We start from the raw sequence: 18,640 nt of genomic DNA on the forward strand, positions 1-18,640 counted from the left end.
TTTTTTTTTTTTTTTTTAAACTGAAAATTGGGGAATTTTTTAAATCAGAGAAAACCAGGATCCCAGCACATCACACAGTGATAGTAGAATAGACCTGACATGTAATAGCTACTACTACTTTGGGGAGCGTAAATATGAAAGTTCAAATTTTAAAACAAATGAATTGAGTTGTTTTAAAAAGACTCACATTTTTTGTGATTTCTGCTCCCAGAATTTTTTTTTACTTTAAGGGAAATACGTACCCAGAATGCTTCTATTTTAGTGGAAATAGGTATGAGGGTGACAGATGCTTTTGAATGATCTGATCTACAAAGCCAGATAGATTGGTGGAAAATATGTATTTAGACTGAAGTCCTTTTTAAAAATCAAAATAGAACTAGTATTAATGTTTTAATGCAGCCTTCTATTCACAAACTAGATAACCTGTCTGTTAACATTTTGGTATAGAGATCTGTATCATTTTGGAGGATGTACTGTGCTATGTATCAACACAGTATAGCATTCTGGAGTTGAGAGATAATTGTAACAAGTTTTATATATCTGTACAGGAATATAAGACATTTGACCATCTATGTTGTTGTTATCTTTCACATTTCTTTTGGAATATTTGTATTTTTTAAACTATTGTTAAAATAGTAAAGTATGCTTAATCATGGAGGCAAATTCACCCAAGAAAGACTTTCTGGACTAGGCTGAAATTCTGGAATACTCTGCTGGGTGTTGCAATACACAGGGTAACAGCTTATCTAACTGTTCTGAGAATCTGTTCTGCTCCATAGACAAGACAGAGTAAAATCACAGAAGTTAGGGACAGGTCAGCCATTCTATCTCTTGGGGCCAATGCAAGATTGTTCATCACAGCATATTTTCTAGTCATTTGTACAGTTTAGTTTTAAAAGTCCCATGAGATGGGACTGCTACAGCTTTCCTTTGGGAGGCTGTTTCCACAGCCTCATTCATCTGGCTGTCAGAAAAGTTTTCCTGATAAACATACTCTTCCACGCTGAAAAGTGACTATGAAAAATGGCCCTTCTTACTCAGTTTTCCCTCTTAATCAGAACTATATTTGCCATCTTTAGTGACAGAAATGATTAGTTTTTGATTGTGTATGCCTGTTAGCCTTTTAAAGCCAATAGTTCAAGGGTAAGCAGCTAAATTCTATTCTACCTAGCATGTCATCAATACAATAGGTCACCAGATGCAAGAAGTCACATTTGTAGGAACATAAAGAGGACCATGGGGCTGCGTAGGTGATACTGAAGTTCCAATCTGGCCTGCCAAACCTTTATTACAGGTGATAATGTGTGAAGAGGAAAAAGCTCAACCTGACACTTATAGGGGCAGTCTGCAGCATGGGCAATTAGAAACAAGTATATTTTCTACCTGTAAACAGAGACCATCTGACCACCGCTAAAATGAATTATTTTTGAAGAATTATTTTCAGATGAGAAGTCCTGAATATACTTGTGTAACCAGTGTTTTCACTTTCTCTATTTCCAGTATAGTCACAGCACCCTATTTTCTTTATCCTCAGATTTATGTACAGATCCTTTTCTTGCATTCACCATTTTGAAATAAAATGTAGTTTACTGAGTCTTGATTATGGTATTGGGATAACGAAGGACAGGCCAATAGTCTAGATAGTAACTCAGCCTTATTTTTTTCAATCATAAGCTTTTTCAGGTTTTGGTATGACTTTTAAGTCTACCCTGCCTTCTTTAACATTTTGTCACCATTTTTTGTCTGCAAGGAACAAGAAAAATAGAGAATTTGATGGATGTTTCTTAGGAAGTCAGTTAAGACAAGCTCTGCACTGAAGGGAAAAAAAATCTTTGTTTCAGTTAATAATACATTGTCATCTGCTCCTTTAGAAATTGTACCAGGATAACTAAATTTGCACAGGGAAAGTCTTGTGAGCTGGGAGTGCAGAGGCAAAGTAATGTTCAATGTCACACCACATGAACTTCCTGTGACAAGTGCTCCAAGCACTGTGCCCGGTAGGTGATCCAAGAAGTTCCTCTTCTTATAGTGAAGAAACAATTTATTGCTACTATAGCTTTGTAAGTAAGATGCATGTTCCTCTTTCCAATTCCTTACTGGATGACAGATTTAATTCAGTCACACAAGATCTTAGGTACTCTACACAAAGGAAACACGTTCTTCTACAATGACCAGTTCATTCCAATATTCCCATCAATGACTGAAAGCTATAAAATATCTACAGTACAAGAACACAGGCACAATGAGGTAAAAATGAAGGGGTTTAAAGGGCTTCAGCCTGCTTTGCTGCACCGAACCATGACAAATTTTGAGTGAGTCTAAAGAAACAAAATCTGTGCCAGTTTCCACTGTGGCTGGTTCTGCATGTCTTTCCAAAAACAAACCCCTCCCCAAGAATTACTTACGTCTGTGGAGCTGGGGCTAGGCAGGGACACAGGCTGAACAGTTGCGGGGAAAGTAAATGTGGTCTCTGTCTTTTCATTTTCAGGGGAGTCAGGATGACTGGATAGGGGGGATGTGGGGGTTAGAGCCCCAAACCCCAGCACCGTGTTGTATTTAGGTGGACGACCTACACATTAACAACAGGGAACAAAAAACAAAAAAAAGAGGGGAAAAATGATCTTACATACCTTTGGCCAGTGGTCCTCATTGGCTAGCATGAAAAGGAAATGATGCAGCACAGAGAGGAAGTTAATATAAAAGCCACAAGTAAAAGGAGAGAAACAAAGTTTTAAACATTTATTTTTAGACATCTACAGGCAGAATTTTCAAGAAAAGAACATTTGAAAGATGCATATCAAAGGAGAGTGAAAACAGGCTCTGCAGAGGATCAAGGAAGGACTCCCAGAAGTATGGTGCGGGGCCTCTTTTCATTCCTAAAAATTAGACTGTTCATTTATAAGGCTAGATCTATTGGCAGCAACACCGCATAGAGTTTATGGTGATTTCAATGTTTCTACCTTTGTCCCATGCCTCCCTATCTATCTTATGCCAGCATACACCTCCCAAAGGTAGGTCCCTGCTGTCACAAGCCAGCACTCACCTTTCCAAGTCAGTGTTTTGTTTTTTTCTTATACCTCCATTCCTATACCCCAGGTCCTCATTCCTATACCCCAGGTCCTCCTTTCCCAGGGGCATATATTTCAAACCTAGGCCTATGATTACTAATCTCAAGGACAGGTCCTTGTCTGTCTAGCTCAAATCTCAAGCACCTAACCAACTAAGCTCACCTGTATTACTGAACTGTAACCCCAATTTTTACATTCTTTCCTAGCTTCTCTTAGGCAAATACCAAATCTTGGACATCTATCATATACTCTTTTGAACCATCAGTCAGTGAAGAATCTTCTGATACAGACTTCATACAATTGAAGTGTTAACTACAAAAGGTAAGATTACACACACCTATATGTGCCCAGCACTCTCCTCAACTTCTCCAAATCCCAGGGTACATTAAGGGTTTAGAAATAACTCAAGAAATAAAAATCTAAGAACAGTTACCCAGAATTTACTGATTGCTAGCTTCTATTTATTACATGCAAAACTATGCACTTGAGGTTTGGGTTATGTTCCAGATCAAAATATGTCCTTGGTAAGAGAGTGGTAACAGTAATGTCTGCGGCTACCACTTTTGATATGCTCAGCAGCATCTCGAATTAAACCAAAGATCTCAAGGGCACATGGCTGCAAGAGCTATCCATCTAACAGACTGCATACTAATCCAAACAACAGAACAATTGGAGACACCCTCCCCACAAAACTTGTTCCATTTGAAAACATTACTAATCTGGTGCTAATGAGAGGTGCACACTCACAGAGAGTGAGGGTAAAGACAGTAAGACAGCGGTCAGTGTGCAAAAACAGTCTAAGAAAAAACATCTATATACAAACCAACTAATGCATTTACAATCTATCTAGTAAAGTAACACAAATAACATAAATGCAATGGTAATTAAAAGTCAGTGGAAACAATCTATATCTTTATTTGCAGGTCACTAATAGGATGCTACAAATAATTGTGTTACTGTCTCTTTTTAAAAACTCATTTAGGATTATTAAGGGGGTGGCTGTGCAGACCAATATCCTTCATTCACAGGCAGCACGGCTGCAGAAATGCTACGTTCACCATGCTGCCCTGCCTATATGCCTCAACTATGAACTGGAGAGGGTACTCCAAGGAAGGGAAGAGTTATTTGAATATTTGACCTTTTGGCCAAGAATACTAACACTGAAACAAAGTATGATCACGTGCACACTTACCCACATGACCTGGATTAGAATCAGCCACCAAGGAGTTAAAAATATAATCAATCACTTTTATTCTTGGCCAGATTAAACCAATGACCTAGAGGTGAAAGGTTATATATCCCGTTGCCAATTTCTTGAGCCATCTAGTCCATTACACAAACACACACGTGCACAGGTACATATATTCAAGCTCATCAAACCACACATGGACTATACACATCCCTGATTTTAATTACAAACAAGACAGCAGCTTGCAAGATGTGCTCTTGGGAGGGCCATAGCTTCAGTCCACTTATTTGCTTTTGAACAGAAAGCTCTGGATCAGAGGAGATTTGGGGACCCATTAAGAGGTATTAAGGAGTCAGGAAAAGATGTCCTTATCACATACATATGGCAGAGCTCCCTTTTGATATACAGAACTGCACATGGCAAGAGAACAGAATGCTCTGTGTTCCTTGGAGGTAAAAGCTAACCTGAGAGTCCATATCTTAAAATGTCACCTGTTCTGAAAGAGAACTCCTGTCTTGTAAATGACGCCCTCTCAATGACAGTAAGCACCTACATGAAAGACCCTTCCTCCTTGTAGCGCAAGTGGCATTAAGGACTGTTTGGGTTTCTGAAGGATGTTCAACCTGAGCAAGGAAACCTTCCTCTGGGAAGGGAAAATGTTTGGAAGATCCATTCATTTCATTAGCAGCACACTATGGGGCTCTTTCCACTCTCAAATTCCCTTCATGATTAGTTACAGATACTTATCCCAGAATGTCCTTTTTTTCCTGACAGTATCAATGCAAATTAGACACTGAAAGAACACCATAGCTACAGCTCTACTCCATTAAATGGTGTTCAGACATTGCACCTTATACTTTGTTCTGTACATTGTCTTATTTAAAGAGAGTGAGATTGAAATGCATCATTTAGCTGCCCCCAAAAACTGCATTAATCCCCAAAATGTTTGTCCCTTTCTACTATGGGAATTTACAAGGCAAATGTAAAGCTCAGTATCTGAAAATCCTTCATTGTTTCACTTCTGTTCCATCATCAAAGGGACTGATGATAGGAGACAGAGGAAAACATGATGATAAGCATATAGAAAGGAGGCATGTCTGAGAATAACCTACCTCTTTTACGTGTCCCAGGATGCATTGTGCTGTTCAGATATGTGACTGCACTCTTCTTGCGCTTTAGGTGACAGAAGATAAATTTTAGTGAGCTCTTTTTTTTTTTTTGACAAAAAACAGTTTTGCAATACCTCAAGCAGAGTGCTACAGTACAAACTGGGCTTGGTGCCTCTACTGTTCTTAGGAAACAGCTTTGGCTGGACTTCCGTATTGCTTCTGATTTCTGGATTGCTATAGGCCAAACTCATAGTATGATGAAGACTCTGCCATTTAATGACAGGTTTGCAGCAACTCCAAAGAATGGGAGGGGAAACAAAAGTTAAATATTAAGAGGAAATAACTCTTAATTAAAAATTGTTCTCCAACTATTTAGTTGGTCTAATAAAAGATATCAGATTCACCCAAAGAACCTTGTTTACCTATGTCCTTAGACCAACATGGCTACCACCTACACCCCTGAGGAAATAACTCTGCATTTACTATTTAAAACCATGAGGGTCACATTACCACACTGGCCTCTTGAATTATAATGATGGCCTATCTGTCTAGCTTGGTGTCAGATAGCTTAGCAGGTAGTAAAGCAGCATCAGTACACACAAGTACAGAATCAAAGTGCCAACTTTAGACTGATACCTCAGGCTCAAAAACGGCTCCGCTGTATACTGGATTTGCAGTTGTTCTTCTTTTTCTCTCTTGTCTCTTACTTTGGATTTCTTGTGAAACACAAAAGGCCCAGGTTAGAAACACTGGATTCAGCTAGCATTACAAAGCCTACATCAGACAGTCTGCAAATGATAGATATCTGACTATCAGACTTTCCATGGAAAACACACAATGCTGAAGATGGGCATCAGTGTTACACTCTTGGGCTTGAAAACAGCAGGAAACATAAATATCATGCTAAACTATTTTCTGAAGTGGCTCCATCCCTTCCAAGTGACAACATCTCCAATCTGAGGTATTCAGTATACTAGGGAGCCTGCATCCATTATGCACGTGAGGCAACTTTGCTGATTTTGAAAGGCAAATACAGGGTAGAAATGTGCAAGTCCTTGAAGCTTTAGTCAGTATTTCATTGAAATGTAAAACTAAGAAGGTTAAATTATCAGACTGATTGTAATGTGTTTGCAAACTATAGTCCTATTAAACCAGGGGTGGGCCAAATACAGCCCGGGGGCCACTAGGCCATTCTTTCTGGCCCGCAAGGCCTCTATAAAATTTAGAAAATATTTACCTGCCCCTGACTGCCTATCATGCAGCCCTCAATAGGTTGCCAAAACTCAGTAAGCGGCCCTCCACCCAAAATAATTGCCTGCCCCTGTATTAAACAAATGAGAAATCCTGAGAAGGGTAAAGGCCCAATGACCTATTTGGGAACTTCCTAGATAACCTCTAGAGGTCTCTTCCAGCCCTACTTTTCTATGATTCTATGATTCATATGACAGCTCAAGAACCAACTTTCGATTACTTCTCTTACCTTCCAGATGGTCATGTGTAACCAGCCCTAGAGACACCATGAAGGCAAGTTTCTGTGCCAGAGAGAAAAAAATACATTAACTTCAGTTATAATCATTAACAGGAGCTGCTTCCAACTGCCAAAGTCAGTTGGTAACCAACCAAATACTGAAAATACTGTAATGCTTTAGTCTTTATGCAGCATCTTTAGTCTGTAGATCTCAAAGAAGAAACATTAACCCAGTTGTATAAATGGGGGGGCTAAGGCAGTGGTTTTCAATCTTTTTTGTACTGGGATCCATTTGTAAACATAGATGGCCAGTCTCAACCCAGTGTCCCTCACTCACTCCTTGTGTGGGGCAGGGTGTGGGTGTAGGGCACAGAAGGCCCCAAGCAGCCCCTTACAGGCTGGAACTCTGCCAGCCTGCAAGGCAAAAAGCCACTGTTTCCCACATTTTTATCCTTTAAAGGAGAATTAATTTTTAAAGTTTGCTGATCCATTTTTTAAATTTGTTCATGACCCCTTCATATATTCTTGCAACCCACTTTTGGGTCACAACCCATGGCTTAAAAAATGCTAGACTAAGACACAGAGATGTGAAGATGTGATTTGCCCAAGGTCATACTAGTAATTGGCAGAGATGGTAATGGAATAGAGGTCTCTCTACTCTCCATTCAGCTCTGAATTAACTAGATGATTGTCCTGCAGTAAATACCAGCATAATTCAACTGCCAGCTAGAAGTTTTAGAGTGGTTATATAGCACCACAATTCCCTATTGTTTGGCTCCCAAAATATTGCACATTGTTAAACATCAGGAGGGGCTCTGGAAACCACTGAGAGCCTGAAGACCATAGTTTAAGAACTGTTTTTTGGCCCTAGCATTCTTTGGCACAAACAACAGAACTTTCGACCATCCTGCTAGCAGTAGCAGTCAGACAACACCAGGGAGCTGAGACCTTTTGGAGGAAGCTTCCAACCCCATCCAAGGGGCAGTGAAATTGACACCAGAGATGCTTTGATATCAGATTTCAGTTATGTCTCAGGTATTCCAGAATGTAATAGCGAGTTATTCCCTGGTTTTGGTGAAGCAATCAAGATGCTAGATTAGGGGTGGGCAAAATACAGCCAGATCTGGCCCGCCAAGGCATTTTGTCTGGCCTGCAGCAGGTCCTTTGGCCCCATCTGGCCCAGGGGGGGCAGCCCAGGCCATGGCATATGTGACCAGTACCATCCCCTCCCTCCAGGTGTGCAGCAGGGTGGCACAATGGCCAGACTTCATTTCCCAGCATCTCCAGCAGTAGCTTCCAGCGCTGGTCCAAGCCCTGCTACCCTGGCCTATCCACCTCACATCCATGGGTGGGGACAGGACCTGAGTGGGTGGGGTGCATGGCTGGGTGGATGTGATGGGGCTGCAGATAGATGGGGAGCTATGTCCAGGAGCAGGATAGGTGGGTATGGCTGGGATCATGGGGCAGTGACAGTGTGAGGTCAGGACCCAGGGCAGAGCCACGATCTGCTCCCTGCACGTCCCTGTGAGGGGCACCAGTTCCACAGGCAGGAACATGTGGGGGGTGGATTGCGGCTTTACCCTGGGCTCCCTGACCCTGATCTTCAGCCCTGCCCACCTCCCACTCCTAGATGCAGCTCCCCACACAGCTACAGTTCCATCCCATCTGCCTGGCCATGCAGCCAGCATGTCCAGGTCCAGCTGGTCTCCCTGGGATTGCTGGGTGGTGATAGGGTGGGGAATGAACCCAAGGCAGAGACAACAATCCTCTCCCTGCACACCCCTGCCCACAGAACCAGCACCTGTCACAGGGCAATGGATCATGGCTCTGCCCTGGGCCCCAGCCCTGAGCATGGCTCTGCCCCAGCCCTGTGCTTTCACTGCCAAGATCCCATCCCCATCCCCCACACCTGTCCTGCTCCTGGATGTCGCCCCCACCCACCTGTGGCCCCATCCCAACCACCCAGCCTTGCACGGGGACCACTTAGGGAGCTTTGGTGAGCTGCTGCAGGCAGGGGAGGAGGGGTTGGTGACCCAGCCCATGACAAACTCCCTAGGTGGCCCTCTGGACAAAGTAACTGCCTGCCCTTTTGCTAGATAACGGCAAGAAGGAATAATTCCTTGGAACCTCACCTGTCTATCTAAAAGACCTGTCTTCACTAAGAAAGAAGCAGCTTCTTTTCAAACCTCTTGTGGCTTTAAAGCCTTTTTTGATTACTACCCAAACCTTTGGATCTGAGCCTCCAGACCCAGCAACAAGGCTTGAGTGACCATTAGGTGAATGGTAAGGAAAGGGACAGCAATACATTTTTTCCTTCTTAGTTTCTGTATCCTCTCAGTTCAGGTGGTCAGGTGGATGTGAGCTTCAGCTTGTCCGTTAGGACAAAAGGAACCTAATTCAGTTTCAGAAGTGTTCAACATCTCTTTTACTAGGAAAGATGTGGAGTATTGTGTGAAGGGGAAGAATTCAGTCTTGCTAGTATGGAAGAGAGGTGGACATGGAAACAGCACAAGAACTCACCACCACCATGAAAAGTAACCCATCCCAAGGAACTTTAGATAGTAAGAGCGAAGCCAATACTTTTCCACTAACAGATGAGCACTATTTGAACTTCTTTGGTTATTTTAAAATTTTGGTCACACCTCTATTACAGAAATTGACATAACATGACACTGACAGAAAAGGAAATAACAGAACCCAGCAAAAATACTTCATGTTCTACTATATATTTATTACTATATCTAACACATTCACCTATTTTAGTCAGATTTTAAAAAAATAACTAAAAAGACTATCTGCAAAGATTTTGATGAAGAAGGCAAAACCAATGGCTTAGAGAAACAAATATGTAGAATAGAGACAACTAACTCCTTTGTTCAAGCAGCTGGAAGGAAATGAAAATATTCAGGACCACAGATCCTAGGAACTTCAATTCTAATCTGCAGCTTTTTAATGGTCAAATGTTTTTAAGGGATTCCAGCTTCAGTGTAGAAAGTGCATATTTAGCCAAGAATGTGAATCGGCAGTTGCAATATTTAAAGGTAAACTAATGGTCACTACAAATCCATCTACACTACAAAAAAGAGCTCAGTTAGTGGACCTGCTTCTGACACAGTTCTAAACCACCTGTATTACATATTTTAACCATACTGTAACCAGGCCCAATATTTTGTATCATAGGTAGGCTTTAAGCAACGTCTATTCTAGAAAAGGGTTCAGACGTTCTGGATAAAAGTTGGGATAAAAAAGTTCATACCTCGTCTGTCCCAACATCAGATAACATAGAAACAAGACAAGCTCTAGGGCAGAGATGATTATTTTTTTCTGCTCATTAGAATAAAAGTATCAAGGCAGTAAAAGCTTATAGTGCAAAGTAAAAATCATTTTCCAACATGGTAAATGATTCCACAAGTCTGAGATCTCAAAGGGGTGGAAAATCTCTAGTGGTGCTACAAGCTTCCTGATGTGGCTGGGAAAACTTCTAAACAGTAAAATCTGAGTCCCAAATTATTTCAGTTCTCAAAAAACCCATCAATGCACTGTTTGCATATAAATACAATATCCCCCCAGCCTTATTACCTAGTCTTGTCCAGTAAGAACACTGTAAGTAAAATGAAGAAGTCTTGAAAGGGGGAAAGGAAAAAAAAAACATGTCAGAGAGAAAGGAAGTGTAAATATATGGCCAGAGGGATAACGACGAAACCAGTAGATGCATCCCCATAGTTTCTCCTAGTATACAGTAGTTTTTGAAAAATAGGACATCTTGTTTATCCTAGAAAAAGAAAACGCTTTTTTGCTCTGATACCTGTGGATTTTCTTCTCGTTTTGGCTTGGGTGCAGCAGGTGGAGTAACTGTACGATTTTCTGTTTGTTTCTCTTCTGCTTCCACATGGGGCTTAATAGTCTGAAAAGGAACAAGTACAACTCCATATGAAGAATACCTCTTAGTTAGGAAAGTAAGTACTTTCAGTTTAGAAGAATTATTGGGGGAAAAAGTTGAAACCTGGCAGTACATAAATGAGATTTTCTTGAGAATCTGAGGAGGTGAGACAAAATTTAAACAACAAACCCTGCTTTAACAATGAAATGAAACAGGCCCCAAACCAAGAAAATGCAGAATCACAGCTACTCAGGCAACCCAATCAAGTAACCACATAAGTAATAGAGGTCATCTCTGCAGTTAACCACATTGGCAGAAATATTTATAAAGCTGCATGGGTAGTGGAGTGATTACAGAGCGACTGATACCTTATGGAAAATCATTCCATTAAAGGCCTGTCTAGAAACTATTCTGAATGGTACATACATTCTGTATTTCTTCCCCCTCATTCTTCATTATGAGTACTGTTTGCCTGAAAACTGGCTCTGTGACTCGTAAGAGCTCAGATGTTCCTGTGGTTCAGTTCTTCCTGGAAGTCAGAATCCATTGCTCTCAACATCATAATGACCTGCATGATGACCCTCAGTGTGTGGCATTTCTGTGATGTCACAAACTAAGAGTAAGAAGATGAATTCTGAAGTGGCACAAATTCTGTTTCCTGTAAACATTCTTATTCATTAAGAATGAGGAAGTTGTACAGAAAGACTGCATATAGCTAATTAAATTATCTTATTTATTCTTTATGCTTTTCAAAGTTGTCCTGAACTGTCAAGTATTCCTTTGGAGAAAAAAAACGACACTGACATCAAAAAACATCAGTATCAAAGATGCAGCATTGTGGAAATGCAGCACAGGTTTCTATTCAGTTCATAAGTAATAGGCATGCATTGCTACCAAGCACAGATTGTAAACCTGCCTCACAAGATATGCAACAATTTATCCCTATGAATTTAAGAACAAAAGTGAGCTGACAATACATCTTTCACGCATTAGATTTTCAGTCTCAACACATGCCTGACAACTCCAAGATATATTAATCTACATGAAGGAGTCTGAAGTAAAGCCAAAGATTGTTTTGCCTGAACTGAACTGGGAAGAGTTTGCAAATGTGACCCAATTGCATCATGTTGTTTGAAGTTTTATAATATTTGCAGGACTCTTCTTTTTACACTTTCCTGGAGAGAAAAGAAATAAATAAATATCTAAAACAATTATTTTGGAAGCATCTATCCTACCCATTTAACCAAAAACCAGTGATGGGAGACTTGACCAATCTTAAGAAGTGAGCTATAATCATTTTGTCTCCCTGTGATTTAAAGGAAAAATCATACAGATGAATCAACAGGCACCAACAAAGCAAAAATGCCTGCATTGGGGTAGTTTTTATTTTCTCTCCATTGTTTATAAAATATTTAGACAGATTTTTATAACTAAATTTCCCCTCCCCCTCCCATGCTTTTCTAAAGGACCTCAAATAAACAGTGTTTTTTGTTTATTCTTATCTGTGTTGTAGACATCATCAAAGATGTAGACACAAGTCAGAAATGCAACTTTCACAGCTGGGACAATAAAATGGTGAACAGTAAAAAAAACAACCGGTTTTGTAACAATTCAAATAGGCTATGTTAAAAACACCACACTTTCAGCCCAAATCCACAAAGGCAGGCATTTAGCAGACATTCTCCCCATTTATACCTGTTTTTCAAGGTTTGGTTTGCTGATCTGTACAGTCTGAGGTCCAGCAAGCCTGGTACCTGGCGCTGCTATTACAATGCTGGTGAGCTGTGCCATGGGGAAAGTTTTGGCTATGGTTGCTGTCTGCCCATTAACAACACGAACTGGGTGTATTGAGTTCTGTGAGTTGGGTAAGGAGGTGGGTGTGAACTTTGTTGTCAGCATCACAGGCCTCTGAATAAGCTGAGGAGCTGCAAGCATTGGAGGTGGTGCTGGGGCAATAGGAATGTTATTCTGGGCAACTGGCTTAGGTCGAACCTGCAAGAAAAAATATATTTTCAGAATACGTTTTAAAGGAATTCAATTAAAGTAGCATCTTTAAATCTTTCAATTCAGCTTGTCTTTTATCTGCAAAATTGCCATAACTTTTAACATAGTGTCATAAGTATGGAATGACAATAAAGAGCCACATCTTCAAAACTGCTTCCATAAAACTAATTCATAACACATTCACATAAAGTCATGGCCCTCAAAACATGCATTTGAATACATTAATGCCTATTTTGCATGCTTATTGCCAACTCTTTTGCATGTCTAAATCTACTTTTTGGTTTTGTGAACAAATCAGATCTTTATGCAATTTCTGGAAGAAAAATTTAGGCACTCCGTTTTGAAAGCATGTAGAGAGCTTTACATTTAAAGTTCAACATTGTACAATATTTTTACACTGACTAGTAGATCAAATACATGGTCAGAAGATTCACCAGTTAAAACAAAGCCTGCAAAAATGTCCAGTATATCACGATGTCCAGTACATCACAGTACATGTCAACTCCATGTGCAACACAAAAATATGGTGCCACCTTTACCACAGTATAACCCATTCTACTAGATGACAAACAGTGCATAATACTATGCCCTTTAATTAAAGATATCAAAGTCCCTATGCGTGAAAACAACCATACTGACACTTGCTCCTTTCTCCTTCTTGACTGCCCCCACTGCTTGTCTGCCATCCCCCTCTTGCCCCCTGTTGTGCCTGCACCCCCTGCAGCCTACGGCCTCTTGTCTTATTTCCCCCCACTGTGCCACTTCTGCCCCCCTCCCCATCTTCCCCTCTGCAGCCTTTACCCCTTGTCCCCGCCGGCCACTTCTGCCCCCTCTGCTTCCCCTTTCTCTGGCACTGGCAGGCTCCACCTGCACTCCAGCCTGGGGCATGAAGCCTGGTCCTATAGCAGTGATGTCAGCTACACATCACTACTACAGGGCTGGGCTGAGGCCATGCTCCCATGCTCCAGGATGGAGCCTGTTGGCACCTGAGCAATAATAAGGAGGGATTGTAGGCAGGGAAAGAAGCAGGGGGAGAGTCAGAGGGTGCAGAGGTGGCTGGGGGGGGGCCGAGTGGGGAGGGAGGAAGGAGATGGGTGACAGACTGACAGCAGCTGCAACTCCAGCCCCAACCTGGAGTCAGGGTAGGAGCTGGAGCTGGATCCAGAACCACAGCAGCTGCTGCATACTCCTTGTGCTGCCTCACACTTGATTCCAAGACCAGGGGCTTTTTTCCCCTATATTAAATGTGGGGGAAAACCTTGTATTGGAATTGAGTAAATACAGCATTATATTCAAAAGCAAATTTCTTAGAGAGAAATGCACAGTCTATGTTCAACAGACTACATGTGGCCCACAAGGGTCTTATCAGAACAAGCAAGTAAAAACTGCATATGTGTCTGGGGGCCTTCTATTGCAGAATACTCTCTTGTAAGTGGCCCTCTGTAACATTTGAATAGTGCACCCCTGGCTTAGAGGTTGGGAGCTGCAGTAAAGATTTCTGCTGTTTTCTCTTTAGCTCTTGAGTACTGAGAATTAACAACATAGAGATTCAGAAGTCCTGGGTGCTGAGTCTGCTCCTACACACCCAGTAAGTTCGTTTCACAGTTTGTATCTATGAAGTGAAGAGAATACATCTATTTACTATATGAGCCAACTTCCATCCCATCTTGCTCATTCCTGGTATACTCACCTGCGGAAGAAAATTTGGACGAGGAGTGAGTCTGGGAGGAGGAATGAACTGCGGCACTTTTATGGGCTGAGGTGTAGCCTGAACCTGCTATACAAAGAGAGGAAAGTTAAATTTGATGTCCCTCATCAAACCCAAACATACCAAGTGTATTTTCAATCCCGATGCTTTTCAGTTTAGGCTGGTTTTCCCCATTGTAAACAAACTCTCAAGTTTCTGCCTTAGAACCCTATTACCAACAGCTTGGCACTGCACTTTGTTTCCCACATACCCAAGATTGCAAACCAAAGCTAATCATCCTTTTGTTTCATCTAAATGTAGTTTCATCACAGTAGTTTCTGCAATCCAGAACAATTTCCTTTGAAGGTAATGAACACTCACATTTGTCTTAAAAGTCAAAATTACCTTCACAGAAGACAGAAAGTAAAACCAGATTTGCCCAGCCAAATGGACCTTCACATGATCAAAGCATCCTTGTCCTATTATATGGAACACCGAGACACTGAGTCACATCCTATGCACTGAGAAGAGTGAAACAGTGTCTCTACTAGTTAGAAAGTCTGGGAGCAAGAACTCCTGTCTTCCATTTCTAGCACAGTTAATGACGCAATGTGGGACCATGGATACATAACTTAGTCTTGAATTTTCAAAACTATTACCAAACTTGACTGATGAAGGGCCTGGTTTTCTGAAGTCAATGGATGATGCTGCAGCCCAACACCTTTAAAAAACAGTTCACTTCTAAAGTCCCTTTGAACATACCTGAATTTAAGGCACTGGAAGATGTTCATTTAATGGCTTGATGGTATCTGATCCCTGATCTCAACAATAACATCTCTTGCCATGCTACACATACATGAGAGGAGGTATGACTTGGGATTGGAGATCAGGGAGAATCCCTGATTCCAGTATGCCAGGACCTTTGAAACCCATGCATGCAGCCCAGAGAGGCTACAGGTGAAGCTTTTAACTTGCCAAGACTTCCCATAATCCAGCATTTTAAAGTGCCTTGCTTTCCTGCAGGCAGGTAAGACCGCTGGGTTGCAAGGTTCTGGAAAGCGCTGGGGGAGTGAGGGGGGACTTTGCAACTAGCTCGCCCAGCATGCCATTTCTAGGATTGGGACCAGGGCTGTCCCAATCTCAATGCTGACCCTGATGCCAATGTTGAAAGTCAGGTGATTGTTAACATTGGCATGGGGACATGCTAAACATTCAATTTATGGCACTATATAAACCAGTAACAAAGATATTCTACATGTTTGTGGAGTATCTTTGTGGCTGTTTTGTCACTTTATGGCACTGTAAATCAGCTGAATGTGTAGCACTATTATCTGTGGTGTGATTAACCTGTTTTTCTCACCATAAATATAACATGTACCAGGGGCCTTAGAGAACATATTAAAATGTTGGCTTGCACCTCTCTGTACTTTTGTTCATCCACATAAAACTAATACCAGCACTTACTCTGCAAATTTCGATAAGGCTTAAATAATACTTCAGTAAATGAGAAGCTTGATGATAGAAAATAGATTCATAGATTGTTGGGGGCTGGAAGGGACCTCACAGATCATCGGGTCCAGCCCCCTCATTCTAGGCAGAAATACAACTGGGGTTATGTGACTCAAGCGAGGTGACTGTCTAGTCTTCTCTTGAAAACTACCAGGGTAGGTGACTGCACCACCTCTGGAGGGAGTTTATTCCACAATCTGGACACCATGACTATGAAGGAGTTTTTCTTGGTATTAAGCCTGAAGTGGCCTTCTAGGAGTTTGCGTCCATTGGTCCTGGTCTTCCCCAGGGGTGCCCTAGTGAACAGTTGTTCACCAAGCTCCTGATGGACTATACAGAAATACAAGTCACAAATGACTATTAAAAGAGTCAACTGCATGGACATTGGTAAGTTATAGAGCAGGGACTGGGCAGAGTTAGAGATGTATTAATTTTTCTTAGCGATAGCCATGTGAGTGGGAATGGTGGGGCAGACTCCATTTTAACAGGTTTCTCCACCCAAAATGCCTTTTTACAAAGCAACACACTAATAATTTGCTTTCAGAAAGGGAAATGTAAACCAAAATTTGGACTGATTTTTGGTGCAACATTGGATTGGCTTTTACTCAAGATAGTTCTGCTGTAATTCTTCTTTTCAATCACTATGTCTTCAGACTCAGAAGCCCCTATACATAGCCCATTCCAAGTTATAATTTTTCAAAACTTTAACCAAATTCTGTGTAGCTGATTAGTTGCTTAGTGCCTGACAATCAATCTAAGAAAGTGGGACACCTGACATAATACAGGCTTCCAATGGTAGAATCTAGGTAGGGGTAAGTGGTTTATAAAGCCCTGGAAGCAAAGGAAATAATGGTATATCATACACCTATGGAGAGTTCAGGGAGCAAAGGTAAATAAAGACTGACTCTTCAGGTAAGATGAGAAGTCACACTAATTAACCAGAGAAAGGCCACAAAGTTTCCAAAACCGGAACCATTTTGGCAGAATACGGTACTGCAGGCTAGGTAGTGAGAACTCGTACTATTTTTCATCCACCACCCCCGCCCCCTCTGGAACAACCTTTACACAAAGGCTGACCATGACTACAGTCACTTAATTCAATTGAGTAACAAAAGCAATAGCAACACACATAAATAATAAATACCTTTCCTCTAGAATCTCAAAGCATTTAAAAAATATTAACTGATTAAGCCTCATAAAACCACTCTGTAGTACTGCCAGTCCATATGTGTAAGAGCCCATTTGTCCCCTCATGGTGCAGAGCCACCTTGCTCACTTTAAGAAGCCCTATTCTGCAAACACGCGTATCTCTGTATCTCTCTGCAGGGGCATACAGCCACACACTCACATGCACACAGTCTGCTTCTTCTAGCTTACCAAAGTAACTGTGTTTTTTGCCACTATTTGGACTGCCTCGGCTCCTGGACCAGTGACCTTATTTGTTGTCTGGAGGTTGACTGGTGTATTCTGTGCATCAGTGCTGAGGACAGCTTTCTGATTGTTGTTGATAGCTGTAACCATGGCAATGGTAGGTCTTTGACCCACAACAGAGGCAGGCATGGTCGCAGTTGCTGCTTTCAAGACGAGAGGTAGTGTCTTAGTGGTGATCATAGAAGCTGTTGTCACAGTCTTCTAAGGGAAATAGAAAACACATTTTAAGAAATGGGAACACTTCATATGAGACAGGATGTTGCCTATTCTTGAGTATAATAAAGTGTCAATTTCAACCCTTTAAATGAAAAAGTTCAAGGACTACATCTAGCAAAGGCACAGCCTAACCATCTTACCAGCTGAGATCCAAACCACCAGATAAATTACTTCCTATTTTCCAGAGGGAGATAAACCCCACACGATCAGAAAAAACTCTAGTAAACAGCTTTAAGGACAAAGCTGGACATTAAATGTGCTCATCTCAATTTTTATTTTTAGTTACATAGAGAGCAAGCTAACTATTTGGGCACATCCTTAAGTACTGCAGCCAACTAGCTAGTTCAAGCTACAGAAGGAAACTAGCAAAACAATAAACTTGGTGGGGAAAATTCCCTTTACTGCTTCTATGCTACAGGAAGCTCATTTTCATTTTCAGCCTCAGGCAAAATGAACACAGGGATTTTAAGTGTTGACTATTAGTTCGTCCAGCAGGCAGTAAACAATTAAACTGCACTCATCTAGAATGGAGCTTTCCTTGTCCCAAGCTCTTGAACAACACGATTGCTTTTGGGGCACTCTCAAGACAGTGGTTTTGGACCATCTAGTGCCAGCACTCAGGAATTTTTTAATGCCATGCATTCTAGCCTATGAATTCAGAACATCAAAAAGTTAAGTGATTATAGCTATAATACCTCTGTTTTAAATGTTTCTTTTTACTGAAATGTTTGTCAAGGGGAGATGGAAAATTTAAAAAAGATTATTCAGAGGAGAACAAGGCAGCAGCATCTAAACATGAAGCCAGGCATGCGCTAAAAAGATCAAGACAAATGAAAGCTAAAGGAATTGTGACTGAAGCTGCAGATGTACTATGTATACTGTTGCACCTTCTAAGACTTTTTAAATGAGTAATTAAATGTTCCTGGTACAAAAAAAGAAACCAGGCCTTTGTCCTGATGTCAGTAAGTGCTACTGTACCCTAGAACAAAAGAAATGTTGGGTCAGGAATTAAGCTCAAAAGGTCTGTGCAAGCCTAGGAAATCCAGTTTTTAAAGAAAACAGCACATTAGGGAGTGATG

The 18,640-nt window shown here is 41.2% G+C and overlaps 2 protein-coding genes across 12 annotated transcripts in view; one reads left to right on the top strand and one right to left on the bottom strand.

Annotated features, from left to right (window-relative positions):
• Positions 1-14,256, top strand: part of LARGE2 (LARGE xylosyl- and glucuronyltransferase 2) — an 87,443-nt gene extending 73,187 nt beyond the window's left edge. The window contains exon 17 of the mRNA XM_019551188.1: positions 14,235-14,256. Coding sequence (XP_019406733.1) covers positions 14,235-14,241 — 7 coding nt within the window. The 3' untranslated portion in view covers positions 14,242-14,256. The remainder of the gene's footprint in view (positions 1-14,234) is intronic.
• Positions 1-18,640, bottom strand: part of PHF21A (PHD finger protein 21A) — a 194,675-nt gene that overhangs the window by 23,686 nt on the left and 152,349 nt on the right. For 6 of the 11 annotated variants that reach the window (XM_019551200.1, XM_019551189.1, XM_019551195.1 and 3 more), the window contains 8 exons: positions 17,292-17,546; positions 14,409-14,495; positions 12,410-12,706; positions 10,640-10,738; positions 6,847-6,898; positions 6,003-6,082; positions 5,370-5,430; positions 2,406-2,569 (listed from right to left, as the gene is read on the bottom strand). In XM_019551200.1, coding sequence (XP_019406745.1) covers positions 2,406-2,569; positions 5,370-5,430; positions 6,003-6,082; positions 6,847-6,898; positions 10,640-10,738; positions 12,410-12,706; positions 14,409-14,495; positions 17,292-17,546 — 1,095 coding nt within the window. Of the gene's footprint in view, positions 1-2,405; positions 2,570-2,630; positions 2,654-5,369; positions 5,431-6,002; positions 6,083-6,846; positions 6,899-10,639; positions 10,739-12,409; positions 12,707-14,408; positions 14,496-17,291; positions 17,547-18,640 lie in introns of all 11 variants that reach the window. The other 5 variants (XM_019551196.1, XM_019551194.1, XM_019551199.1 and 2 more) reach the window with 3 other exon arrangements.

This window comes from Crocodylus porosus, unplaced genomic scaffold (genome assembly GCF_001723895.1).
Source record: "Crocodylus porosus isolate Cpor-Errol unplaced genomic scaffold, CroPor_comp1, whole genome shotgun sequence".
Taxonomy (NCBI): domain Eukaryota; kingdom Metazoa; phylum Chordata; order Crocodylia; family Crocodylidae; genus Crocodylus; species Crocodylus porosus.